Genomic DNA, 13,838 nt, shown 5'->3' on the forward strand with positions numbered 1-13,838 from the left:
TAGAGTAATTATTTAAGGAGTAGATACTACAGTTTTTAACTGTACTATAATTGGATACTATGGATGAAATATTTTGTGTACCAGAAAATCATTTAAAATAAACAGAAAATCATTCTTTTAATGGCATTTGAAGTCGTCAAGCAACTGAAAACTTCTAGTAGTAGTTTGTTTTACTCAAATTAATAATTAACTTTTAGTAGCATTTTAAAGTTTTTTTTTACTAATCAGATATATCTACGTACAAAAATTAAACTTGTTTCAGTCCTACTAGTAGACAAAAAAGGAAACCGAATGGAAATGTCCATTGAAACTGATTGTTAATCACATTTTCTTACTTCATTGTTTAAAATTAGTTGAATATATATAATTTAAATTGATTAAATTTTACTTACTTTACGAGTTATTAATTGTTAAAATATAAATCACCTAAACTTAGTGCGCAAATGTTATGCTTAAAACAATAATACATGGATAATTCTCATTTCATTTTAAAGTAAATAATGTTGTCCTACAAATAATACTACTCCCTCTATTTTATATTAAGTGAGTTTTGGTTTTTTTTATTGTTCAAAGTTCAAAATGGACGTTGAATTTTTTTCCATTTTTACCCTTTCCTTTAATGAAGTTTTATAGTTTCTAGGAGATAAATTACATTGTTTACAAAGTTATATTTATTATTTTACAAAGAATGATATTAAAAAATATGATTTAAATTATGTACTTAAATGTTTTTCTCAAAGATCGCTTCACAATATCAGTTAATATGGACAGAGGGAGTAACAAATAAGTAGTCTCTTACCTGATTTTGAATGTGAATTTAGGTGAGTAATGTAAAGGCCCATTTTTAGAAGAATATAGGATCATCTGGCCCATTATCTACACATTGGTGTTCCATGGTGTTTTGTGTTCGATTAAAGCCCATGTTAATTGAAGGCCTTATTTGAAGCACCACAAATACAAGCAACATGCATGATGCATCTACTTTCTTTTAAGGATGTAGGATTATTTTAAAAGAAAAATTCAAAAATAGCTATAGTTTGGAACGTAATTTTGAAATGTATCTATAGTTTGTATATTTGTGAAACATAACTATTGTTATTGACTTCATGTTGTACCATGCTAAGTAGTTATTCAGTAGGACATCAGTTCTGTCATGCAAGGTAGTTGTTCAAGAGGATGTCAGTTGTATGAACGAAAGAGTTATATTTAGGTGAGGGCATCAATTGTATCATTTGAAAACATGCGCAAAAGTATTGTATACTATATATACTTTATTGACACATATTGTATATTGAAAAATACGTGAAAGAGTTGTACAAATACATATTTGGGAAGTAAAATTTTAGAATCATGCTTAAAATCACATTATTGTAATTGTAACTTATAAGAGGCATGAAGAAAATTTGTTATGTGATAATAGTAGACATATTTTTAGATAATCAAAACAAATATTAAACACATATACATAAACAAGAACACTATATATATATAGAAAAAGTCTCAATTACAAATTTTAAAGTGAGGTATTTACTCTAATTTTAATGGATGAGATTACCCTAACACTTACAAATAGGTTGTTCAATGCTTGATAGATTTTCATTTAATTGAAATGTACACGGATTCATCCAACTCAAACCATTTGTTTGTAAAAAATGATACTAAAGGGAAAATAAACGAAAAACTAGCTACTCTTAGGAAATAAATTGTTTATAGTATTTTCTAAAATAATTTATAATTTTATATACTCTACGCTTTCTATTTATATGACTCATTTTTCTTTTTTAATCCGTTAAAAAATGTTAATTATAATTTAACTTTAAAATACTTATTTTATCTTTAATAAAATAATTTATAGAACTCAAATATCGAACTTATTTTAGATCATAAGTTTAAAAAGATTTTTCTTTTTTCTTGAACTCTTCAAACTATATATTATATAATAAATTGTGAGTACAATTTTTTAAAAAGGTTATATAAGTAATATTAAGAATTGACAATTTTCTCCCTCGTTTGGCTTTGAGAAGCAAACAGATGAAAAACCAGTGTGTGTAAGCAATTGGAGAAAGGGTGAATGGTGGCTTCTGCTGAATCCAAAAGGGGAAAAAACATAAACTCTCAACTGTAATAACTGTCAGATCACAAACTCAATTTCCCCAATCGGTAGGAACGAAGGATTTTCCTTACAAGATTGATCGGGTCGGATCCGAATCAGATCCTTAGATCTGAGTATGGAGATACTGCAAGAATCTGGGTGGGAAGAACTACGCAAAGAGGCTCGCAAGATCGAAGGTGATCTTGATGTTAAGCTCTCTTCTTATGCAAAGCTTGGTGCTAGGGTCACACAAGGAGGTAAAGTTCAATTTTTGCTAAATCGCTTATACCCAATTGCATTTGAACTTCAATTCGTAATATGACAGGAAAATATGTGTCGGTTATTCATTGTGTCAAAATGTTGATGGGTTTTGGCTTAGAAAGTGTGGAGATCCTATCTTGATTCATTATATCTATGTGTTTATGGTTTGGTACACAAGGTGCTACATTGCTATTTTGATTGCTAATTTTGCAAATTTTGGGATGAATTCTAAGTGGGTTTTATGTTGAAAGTGATGAAGTTTTTATCTTGATTCAACAACAACATACCCAGTGAAATCCCAGGGGTCTCGGGAGGGTAGGGTGACCTCAGACCTTACCACTGCCTCGTGGAGGTAGAGAGGCAGTTTTGGTTGAGAGAGTGTACAGTTTCTACCTTGATTTATTAAATCAACTTGTTAGTGGGTTTTGGCCCAGAAAGTGTAAAGCTTCTATCTTGATTGAATGATCAATGCCATGCTCCTTTTTGTTTGTGCATATTTATTTGAGGAAGAGTATGATACATTGTTTCTATCTTGATTCGTTGTATCATACTTTGTTTCTTATTCAATGTTGTTGTCTGTGAGTTGAATTTCTGGTCTGGATCATTTTGGAGATCTTCCTTTTTGCCTGTTCAATTCTGTTGGTTGAAGCTTAATTTATGGCTAAATGAGTGATTCTTTTGAGACAAGAAGTTTCTGCTGCAGCTTTGACTAATTGAGGGAAGTGAATAACCACCTTAGATATTCTTTGAAATGCAAAGTAACACTTACTATTGAATGTAGTGCTAAGTATGTACTGTCATGTTACAATGAAAGTGGTTTCGGAATAGGTCCTTCATGCATGTAAGGAATCCATAAAAGTCCAGTATAGCATCTAATCTATCTTCTGTTACACCTAAAATATACGTTTTATAAATAATTAAACTTTAAAAGTGGTGAAGCTAAAACAAGCTTTCCTCAAGAAATCCGCAGGTCCTTTCTATCCATCTGTCCAAAATTAAAAGCGGAATGTTTATCCACATCTGTCATTTCCCCATATTCTGTCCATTCCAAGTAGTAATTGTACTTTTGAAGTTCCCTTGCATTACCCAAACTCTCCAAATAAACTGAGAACATATACCAGATATCCCATATGAACCTGAAATGCTGGAGATGTCTGTCTGATTTGCAAAAGTAACATAAGCTGCAAGATTCTGTACTCCTTTGGAGATCATCATGTGTGAGACAGGCCTCATTGAGTGCTATCCATCCAAATCCAGCCAGTTCTTGGAACATTAGCTTTCAATGTCAGCTTCCAAGGCCTCATTGACTCCTTCTTGTGCTGCTTTGCTTGATTTAACTGAGAAAATTCCATCATTCTTTGCCCATCCACTTCAGAGAATCTGACCTGTTCGTTACCAATACCAGGCCATTCAGTCAGTAATAGGTAAGCTAAAGTTAAGATTCCAGTTGAAGCAGTCAGTTATGCTTGCATTAGTTGGTGTTGACCTGATTGGTCCTTAAGAGGTTGGCTTTCCAGTCATTTGTCCTGCCACGTCCTTGTTTTCCTCCTATTTACCACCTGGATTTTCACGAGTTCTTTAAATACATTTGGCTTCAGTCTCTGCTTCTAATCTGCTAACCTGTAGGGTGTTGTTACACTCTTGGTGCATCATTGATTGTCCATTTTGCATTGCCAACTTACGTTTTTGACTTTTTCCATAGTTCCTTCATTTCAATACAGAATTCCCTCAACCGTTTGAACACAAGGCTTTTATTGTGAAACCTTTAAGTTCTCTACCAAATACCCGTTCATTTTAGTATTAAGGGAAAAGGGCCTGATATACCCCTCAATTACTGGAAATTGTTACCAAGAAATAATTCAAACTTATAACGTTTAGAAATCATGTAATTTTCTACCACATAGCTGAGTTAACAGTACGGTACAACCAAATCTAATGCAAAAAGATAATTAGTATAAATTGTAATTGCAGAAATTGTTCTATAATTACTGATCAGGACACATCATTAGTCTAATTATGTTACAGACCAGGAGTAAACTTCAGTAGATATTTGTTAGTTGGTTGTCTTTGTTCATGAAGACCTAAGGGTCAACACTACTGATTACCCACCTAAGCTTTAGATTGGCTGTCATGGGTTTGTTTTGGTTTTGAGCTTCACCTAACAAACAAAGCAAATATGGTTTGTTTCTGATTTTGGAACTTGTTGAACAACTCGGCTTGTGGTGTGGTTTCTGATTCTTGTTTTTATTGAATTCAGGTTATGTAGAAGCTGGTTCCCCAACTTTAGGATCCAGCAGGTCGTGGAAGTCCACGGAAATGGAGATTCAGTCATTACTTGAGAAACTACTAGATGTAAATGATTCTATGAGTAGATGTGCAGCATCTGCAGCATCTACCACTTCTGTTACACAGAAACTGGCAAGGCACAGGGACATACTTCATGAATTTACCCAGGTTACTAACCATGTGATAGTATATTAAATATACTCACTGATACACCATAAATGATTTGACATGGTAACAATTGTAACTTTCTGAAGTGGGAAAAAGAAAGTATATAATCAGAGCTATGGTGACATCTTCTCCTGCCTTGTTGATATCCAACTAGTTTGAATTCTGTTTGTCCGACTACTCATGTGCAGTTTCTAAAAGTAACTGCACTGCTCTTGTTGCTTATGCTAATCCTGTAGACTGCAATCCCTTTTTGGAACTAGCAACATGTGTTTGTAATGGAAAATTTGAAATAACACACGAACTAGAATAAATATTTTATCCATTTCCCTGGCCTGGCTGCAGATTTAACTGGTGCCCATGTCAACTGAGTTAATTCACTTAAACTCTTGGAAATTCTGATGTGTTTAGCAAGCGAACTCTTCTGATAGTTATTAGATTAGTATCCCGTTCCATACTTCTTAAAAGGATAAATTGGTGAGGGTTTGCTAATTGATGAAGTATCAGTTTCTTTGTGGGAGTACTTGGAACTAACTGTGGCTGAACTCTTTAATCAGATAACCTCTATTATTGTGATTTAACATATAAAGAAAAAGAATACTTAACTAGAGCCCAAGGAAAGTCAGATATCCTCAAAATTGAACTATCAAAGTTTTGGTTATACAAGAATGTTGAACCGCAATCATTCAGAGTGCATGCTATGTTGGAGTAGTTTGAATTGCTTGTTGGCTATGCCAGCCACTGTTTTTATGACTGACACATCATCTTGTCTTCAGGAATTTAGGCGTATTAAGGGAAATATAAGCTCAATGAGGGAACATGCTGAACTTCTTAGTTCTGTGAGAGATGATATCAGTGAGTATAAGGTAAGAAAGTTTCATTGTCAAAATTCTTTTTTTAGATGCTATAGTTTCAATTGCCTCTTAAATTATTATTTGTATCGATTCAGGCATCAGGGAGTATGTCCCCCAAAATGCATATACTGAGGGAGAGAGCTGCACTACATGGAAGCATATCTCATGTAAGATTAAGTGCTCTCTTTAGTTTTTACAGACATCATTTTCTTTGTACAGAGTTTGCTCTCTTTCATCCTCTGTGATGGTCTTGGTATGGAGTATTCTAGTGACAACTAAACCTCAAAGACATCCTTCCAAACAGTGTTATCAAAGGTGAAATGCGAAAACAAGCCCTGAAGTCTATTAGACTTTAAATGCAAAAAATTGTGTGCTTTAATGAAGGAATTCACAATTGACAACAATAACAACAAATCCAGTGCAATCTCACAAGTGGGGTCTGGGGAGGGTTGAGTGCGTAGACCTTACCCCCCTATCTTTGAGAAGGTAGAGAGGCTGTTTCCGAATTAACTATAGACCGTAACAACCATTACATAGTCAAAAGGATTGGAATAATTATAATCAAATGAAATATTTTTTGCTTAGTGTTGCTCTCTTCGAGACACTGCACTTGGACAATGAGACACACCTTAACGCTTTGGTGCCTGCATCACCGGTGAAGTGAGGTGAAGCGCAAAACCTATCTTGAAGCTAACTTCAGGGTGCATCTCAAGCTCGATAATAATTCCGTAATTCATGGCCCTTAACATAATCCTACCTTGTGAAATGTAGATAGGAGCTCCAATCGAATGATAAATTCTCAAGTAGCAGAAAAGATGGTGGGCAGGTTGACCCTTTTAGTATTATACAATAATCTACTTGAACGCGCGATTAAGCTAGCCAAGAAGAACTCTTTCAATATTCATACACAAAAGTGTAAAAAATCGACCTTTAAATCCAAAATGTCATAAAAATTAGAACATGAGGAAGAATTCTTTCAATATTTATACACTAAAAGTGTAAAAATTTGACTTTTGAATCCAAAATTTCATATAAATTGGAACAGGAGGAGTAAGTTTCATTGAGTTAATTGAAGTCACAACAATCAACTTCACTAGTTCAAAACTCCGAATTGCATACATTGTCATTCAATTGAGAAAAAAAAACACAATACCTCACTAAATAATAGTGATTTATTCAAGCATTGGCAATGTCAATCAATTGAACAAACACACACATGAATATGTGTCCAAATGAAGACAACAACATGCCTTGCTTAAAAGGGAAAAAACAACAACAGTTTGTAGGACACAAAATGATCAATTCTTGATATCATCTTCAGATAGAGCATCAGGGGCTTCATGAGCAGTGAAACAACACCTTGCACATCCCTGCACATAACAGTACCCACAGCAACAACCATATCGGCAACCTCTCCACGGATATCCATTACGTCCTCCTCCACGTCCACCAGATTTTCTGCTACTTTATCTGAAGAGAGTTGTTTAGTCGACATATCTGAATGTGCAATTGAAGATTTAACTTAGCTTTGTTCCCTTCTCTACTAGTTTTAGTTCTATAAGTTTCACTTTGTGTTTCTGTCTTGAGTCAATTTTCTTTCTTGGTGATCTTGATGCATGATCCCTTTGCTCTTTCTTCATCATTTTACCATGGAAATACTATACTGAATATCAATGAAGAAAGTTCAGCTTAGTTCTGCTGCTGGCCTTGATATGGGCAGAACAGCCACTTTGGCTCTATTGCTGATGTAGATTTAGCAGGACAGTTTTATTTAGAAATTCTAATTCAATCTTTTTCAAGTAATATTTTATTATGACTTTCTTCTCTATTTGAAATTGGTAATGTTATATTCTTCAGCATTAAGGACATGCTGGAGACCTCCAAAAAGTTTTAGGTCCAAAGAAATGAAAAACAGAGAGTATCTACAAAGAACTTAACAAATCAACTAACTGTTTTACATCCTCTAGACTATTTTCTTTACACCTAAAGTAAAAGGATTCTATTATGACTATGCTTTTGATGGGTGAAACTGAAGAATGTTTCCTTTTATAATGAAAATACGTATTAAGCTGGATTGCTAGTGCACAACCTAAAAGTTTGAGGAACATGCAGCAAAATGAAAGGTACTTTAAGTGTTTTTTTCTACGAGTTCTATTGCAGCCTGAAACCAGCAAGCTAGTAAATGTCAGTTTACTGAAGTACTTATTCCTTGTAATTAACTTTGTAGTTTTGTAAAAAAATGAGTGATAAATCTTTACCAAAATAAAATAAAATAAGAGTGATAAATTACAGATAAAGCCACTTTTCATAATATCTGAGAGAGAATTAGGAACCACTCATCCTTTTTTCTTGTTCAAATTCTAGAAGTTACGATAGTGACGTAGAGGCCCTATCTTTTTAAAAGGAAAAAAAGGAAGATTGTGAAGTAGAGGTCCAAGCACTGTTGGCTTTGGCTACTATTTAGAATATGTTACTGATTTTTGCTTTTGATATTTATTTTTTATAATCTGGTCAAAGATATATTCTTTAATCATGGGTCTCCAAGGAGATGGCTGAGTGGTCGAGACATAGGAGCAACAATTTAGAAATTCCTGGTTCAAATCGCAGCTACAGCACTCAGTGTTAGCTCAGCTGTTCCAACCTTGTTGGGTAGGTTTATCTAGCAACACCTGTGCTTATGATCTTCAGTAGGCTACCTGGTGCATTAGTTGAAGTGCCAATAAGTCGCAAATGACCTGATCGTCACCAGCATAAATGAAAAGTTTTTTAATCATGGAATGAGCTTGTCGGCTTTACTTGGTAGGAGTTGCCGAGTTGTCACTTGAGAGCCAGGAGATAGTCTTGTGGTCTTGGAGCTAAATATTCAGGATTGACATTAGATGGAGCACATCAATCTAATCACATGAGAGAACTGGTTGTTGGTGGGTTCAAGGTTAGATTCCGCAGAGATTCTAAGGTCACCTATATGCTCTTTCAGCATAACTACTGATTCCTGAATTTATCCCGTAGTCTATTAATTTCTAGTATGCAACAAACAAAAGCAATTATATGGTAATGTAAGGCCCAGTTGACACTATCATTGACATGGCCTGGTATGATACCCTTTCCCTCTTTTCTTTTCTGTTACTGGATAGAATTAAGTGACAAATATGATGTTCTCACTGTCTCTTCGTGGTGTTTGCTCTTGTGTTGCATATTGTAGAATGTAGCATGGCTGCAGTTAGGGTCTATACCAATGTATGTGTTCTAGCGAACTTTGTAACTTATCCTTTTATTAGAGAGAATCTTATAATCACTGAATATGTCGGTCATTATAGCATTTACTGTATTATGGATGGGCTAGTAACTAAAATGTGGATACATCATAAGACTATCTGGATACAGATGTGTGTGACAGCCATTCTGCAACATTCATTAACTAGGTTCCTTTTCTAGGAATTCCAAATCATTTCCCCTCTACAGTTGCTCCTTGTCATTTATATCTGCTCTTCCATGATTCTTTAAGAGCATTCCTTGAATCTAGAACTATGCCAATCCTCATAAAACTGCTTGATCGTATTGGTTAACAACTATCATGATTCATGACTGAATGTAAAACAAAAGCTAGGACATTCTATTTGAAGCTAGAACTTCAGTACCCAAATACTGCTTCTCAACTGTGTTGATCCTTTTGTCCAGATTGATGACGTGATTAACCAAGCTCAAACAACTAGGGCTGCCTTGGGTTCTCAAAGAGCTTTATTTGGTGATGTTCAAGGAAAAGTGAAACAACTGGGCGACAAGTTTCCTGTCATCCGCGGGCTAATTGGTACTACTATTTTTGGGACCATTTCTGCTACCAAATTGTCTTGGTTAAAAGTATCTCTTGTTGACATCATTACTGATCCATGCAGGCTCAATTAGAAGGAAGAAATCAAGGGATACACTCATTCTATCAGCAGTCATTGCAGCTTGCACTTTGTTTCTTATTATCTATTGGCTCTCGAAGTAATAGGTATATCTGTTGATACAAGAAAATTCAGAAGACAATGATTTCTAAGGAATTTTGCACTTCTAGTCACTGCCATTTCCCTGATAAGTGAAAATCTTGAGTTCATTACTATATAGCCTTTCTGTTTACTTCTGACTTCCTTTTAAGCAATATTACTCAGTGTTCCATGGACAATTCCACCCGGAGAAAACAAATTTGGGTTGTAGCTTAACTTAGCTTGCTGCCTCTGTACCAAAAGACATTAAGAAACATCCACCAAGTGACTAGGATAGAAGATTAGAAGGCTTGTTGCTCTACCAAGATTACGATACAAATCCTGCTTACCTTTGTAGCAATTATTTTTAGCTGTAGCAAGAATAAAACCAATTCAGATATGGTAATTATGGGTGTTGTATTGAACCATTCCTCTTAGGTTTGTTTCAGTTAAATAAATTTTAGTACAATGGTTGAAATTTGGTGCCAAAGTGATCTATTACAATTCTAACTGGATCCATTTCCATATGGCAGTGGACTAGAGATGACTGATATATGCATTAGATGCACTGCCAAAACTCATGTTTTTCATGATGATTTGGTCCTTGCCAGAAAATGGATGGATCATAATTAAAACTGATTAAGGCATCAAGGGGCAATGGATCGGGAAAATACTTAACCGCACCTGGTCTTTATAAAGAGTTGCTAGTTAAATTGAGAACGTATAAAGGCTATATGCAAGATATATAATTGGTTTGATATAAATACTGTGGTGGGTGTTCATCAATTTTTTTTACGAGTGGCAATCCATGAACAGGTTGTAGTGTGTACCTCAAAATTTTACGTGAGTTATAAGTGTAACACATGATTTTATGCCCAACAATATTGAAGTTGAGCGTAAACTTCTTGAGGCAAGAACTGGAATTGGTAGGAATTTTTTCAGTCTTTAATTAGAGTTCTCGTGTTAGACCCTTTAAAACGGAGAATCTTTCTGAATATGACATTTCCACCCCTCTAATTAGTTACAAGTAGACTTCCGGATGATTAATCTTTTTAAACCATAAATATTTACTACTTTATACTAACACCACTGCGATTATACTTGTATGTTTCATGTGCATTTTCAGTTTATGATATATGGTGGAGAATCGTAAACAAACATCAAGTCTTAGAAAATAATCTTCTTTTGTGACTTTCTGAGATAATAACTATAGTATTAGTTGAAATCAACTATGTTAACCTCACGATGCAATAATCAAACACGAAAAGTTTTTCAGTGAAGAATTTAGTACTTGACGATTGTAAGAAAAAAAAACATTTGTTGGAACCTAAGTATTGAATTAGTAGTGATGTGGGGTAGTAGTTGATGAGTTTGTCTAGTCATGTGCAGTGAAAATAGCAAACAGACAATAATAACACATAGAAAGCCAAAGCGCTGCACACTGCACAGTCTTTATATCATCAAAGTACATAGACATTTTTCTTACTACTACAATTTTAGCAAAACATAAAAGTATGGCCAATTAGTCATTGCTAAAACACTAACATGTAAAAAGGTTTAGCTTGGCCCCCTACCCCTTCTTTATTAGTACAACAATACAATGTTGTCTTGGCCTCCAATTAATTGTAACTAGCTTCACACTACTCTATGCATGCATGCTTTTTTTTTTCTGCCACAAATTAAAGAAAGTGGCATCTATATATATAGCCTTATACCTACTCAATTTTTATTTTCGTTCGTACCTTTTTCTTTTTTTTTAAAGATGCTAAAAGAATGGGTGGGTGTTTTATTAGATTCCAAAAACATTTAAGCAGTCTTTGGCAGGTTATTAAATAAGCTTTATTGGTTTCCTTGTTTGTTTTCACACACTTGGAGGCCTCTTTAATTTCTGATACCATATTGTATACTTTCAAAACAAAATTTTCGAAATTGGTACACTTTTTTTCCCAATAGATTGTAGACTGCGCTCTATGAATGTACTATGACGTTGGGTTTGTTTTGAGTATAGAATGTGCTTATCCCCATGAAGAAACTAGAAAAGTAAACAACAACATATAAAGCGAAAAGTAAGGTGAGACATGGAGATTTAACGGAATAAGGGTAAAAATGACACGTATGTTGAAAAAGTATAACGAAGGACAAGTATGACCCTTTTCTGTTAAAACAAGCAGCATAAGCATCACAAGTAGTGGAACTTTAATCTACTTTCTATGGAGCATGAACTGACATTAAAAAATTATTGTAGAATATAGTAACTTGATTAACTTTCAACTTGAACATAAGAAAAAGTCGACCATTCTAACTATTTCAATTACTGTAAAATAGTGGAATCTTTTTTCCTCAAACCCTATGCTACTTCTAGAGTTGCTCTTTACTCCTAGCTCCAATTACTTGGCCTAATTAGTACAGCTTAATTAATCATTAATTAGTTGACTTTGCTAGATAAAGATCAATTCTTGTTTCAAATTGAAGGTTATTAAGTAATGTGCAGAAAAAAAAACATTGCATAAGAACTATATACTAGTAATTGGTATCATATATATATATATATATTTTTTGATTTGCACCGGGTGTCCGAGTCTCTTTGAGCCCCGACTAATCCCGGGGGTGCACAGGCCCTCGGCAAGGAGTTTCCCGCAAGTGCACCACGGTTAATTCAGGTTTTACCCAGTCCGATGGCCCTCAGAAATTGTTTGCACCCAGTGGGTTTCGAACTTGAGACCTTGAAAGGGAGCAAACCCCAAGGCTCAAGTTAATATCCTAAAGGATCTAAATAGTGGAATTTACCTAATATCTCCAACTTTTCTAGGGGTTCATTTCTAATTAAATGGTCATTGAACTATTAAAAGTAGATGAATACATTCATATTTTCTTAATATCATAAAAGTCACTCAATGGCATATCACATGTCACCTCATGATTTTCTACATTCGAAAATATTCATTTTAACCAAATTTTCTATTCGATTAGTAATACCACTTTATTATATGTTTAAGTAAATGCTGAAAATGTCTAAAATTACAAGATCAACGTGTAATTCGTTTTTTGATCATTTAAATTCATATAGCTACAGTACCCTATTTGTGGTATATGCTTATTCTATACATATATACTTAAAATTTTTGGAGTGATTATAGAATTAAAGCATATTCTCTTGTCCAATCAAATTATTGTGTTCAGTGATCCACCGAATCTGTCATTGTGTTTGCATATGAGAAAAAACACATGAAGTGTAACGTTGATAAGGAACATTCAATTCAAAATAGAATAAAATAATGATACAATTGGTGATAGATTGATACAGTGTCAACAGGAGATAATAATGGTAAAATCAGAATTTTTACGATAAACACTACCGAAAATCACATGAATTCAAGTTTATAACATAATTTTTCAACGAAGAAAAGTGCTTCACCCTTGATTGGGGAGTGGACCACAAATATTGGTAACGGAGAGTCGAACAAGTTAACCTTAAAGGGCAATTTTTGGGATGACAAGACTAACTTAATTTCTGTTCACAATGTCATGATGAAAATATGATGGAGAGATGTGATAGTTCTCAACTATACTTTGACAGCCATCTTTTTCAGCAAACATATCCTTTTTTTAAAGTTTTTTTTTGGTGCTTTGGCAACAGTATGACTCACTTAGTTTCTTCCAATAATAATGCAAGAAATTAAATTAAAAGACCCTTTTTTTTTTCACCTAGGAATAATATTAAAAAAAGTAGGGTTCTATAAGTTTTTAGTGGAAAAAGCTAAAGAGGGATTAGAGTGAGGACAAAGAGGTGCATGCATAAATAAGGATCAAAGATTTCTGTCTTTCTGCTTCACTGACAGCTACGTATCTCTGTATTTCTGCGTGTGTGAGTGTGCGAGAAACAGCCTGAACTGTCAAATCATTCTCTCACCTTCATATTTTGAATTGTTAACTATTGTGACGACGTATAGGTATGATCATCTCATCTAAAATTTACGTTAACAATTCATGACCTTAACAGGTTCTAATAATTTAGGATATAGAATAACTTAGGTCAGAACCAAAATTTTGATATCAAATTAAAGTGTATGATCATCTTATCTATAACTTTAATCTATTAGATAATACTTAATACTTTTATTATTTTTCATTATATTTTCAACAGTTCTTTTTTTTTTTTGGAACCCCAGGATAACCCGCAGCCGCTACAACCTTTTTTTTTGGGAACCCCCGGAT

General features: G+C 34.0%; 1 protein-coding gene across 1 annotated transcript; it reads left to right on the forward strand.

The window, feature by feature from the left end:
• The first annotated feature begins 1,996 nt into the window (after positions 1–1,996).
• On the forward strand, positions 1,997–10,044 carry LOC102604515 (Golgi SNAP receptor complex member 1-2). Its single transcript, XM_006347827.2, has 6 exons — positions 1,997–2,349; positions 4,611–4,807; positions 5,581–5,670; positions 5,754–5,825; positions 9,337–9,466; positions 9,552–10,044. Exons 1-6 carry the CDS (start codon positions 2,229–2,231, stop codon positions 9,647–9,649), a joined length of 708 nt encoding a protein of 235 aa, XP_006347889.1. The 5' UTR covers positions 1,997–2,228; the 3' UTR covers positions 9,650–10,044.
• Positions 10,045–13,838: the final 3,794 nt, after the last annotated feature.

This window comes from Solanum tuberosum, unplaced genomic scaffold (genome assembly GCF_000226075.1).
Source record: "Solanum tuberosum cultivar DM 1-3 516 R44 unplaced genomic scaffold, SolTub_3.0 scf00095, whole genome shotgun sequence".
In the NCBI taxonomy this organism is placed as follows: domain Eukaryota; kingdom Viridiplantae; phylum Streptophyta; class Magnoliopsida; order Solanales; family Solanaceae; genus Solanum; species Solanum tuberosum.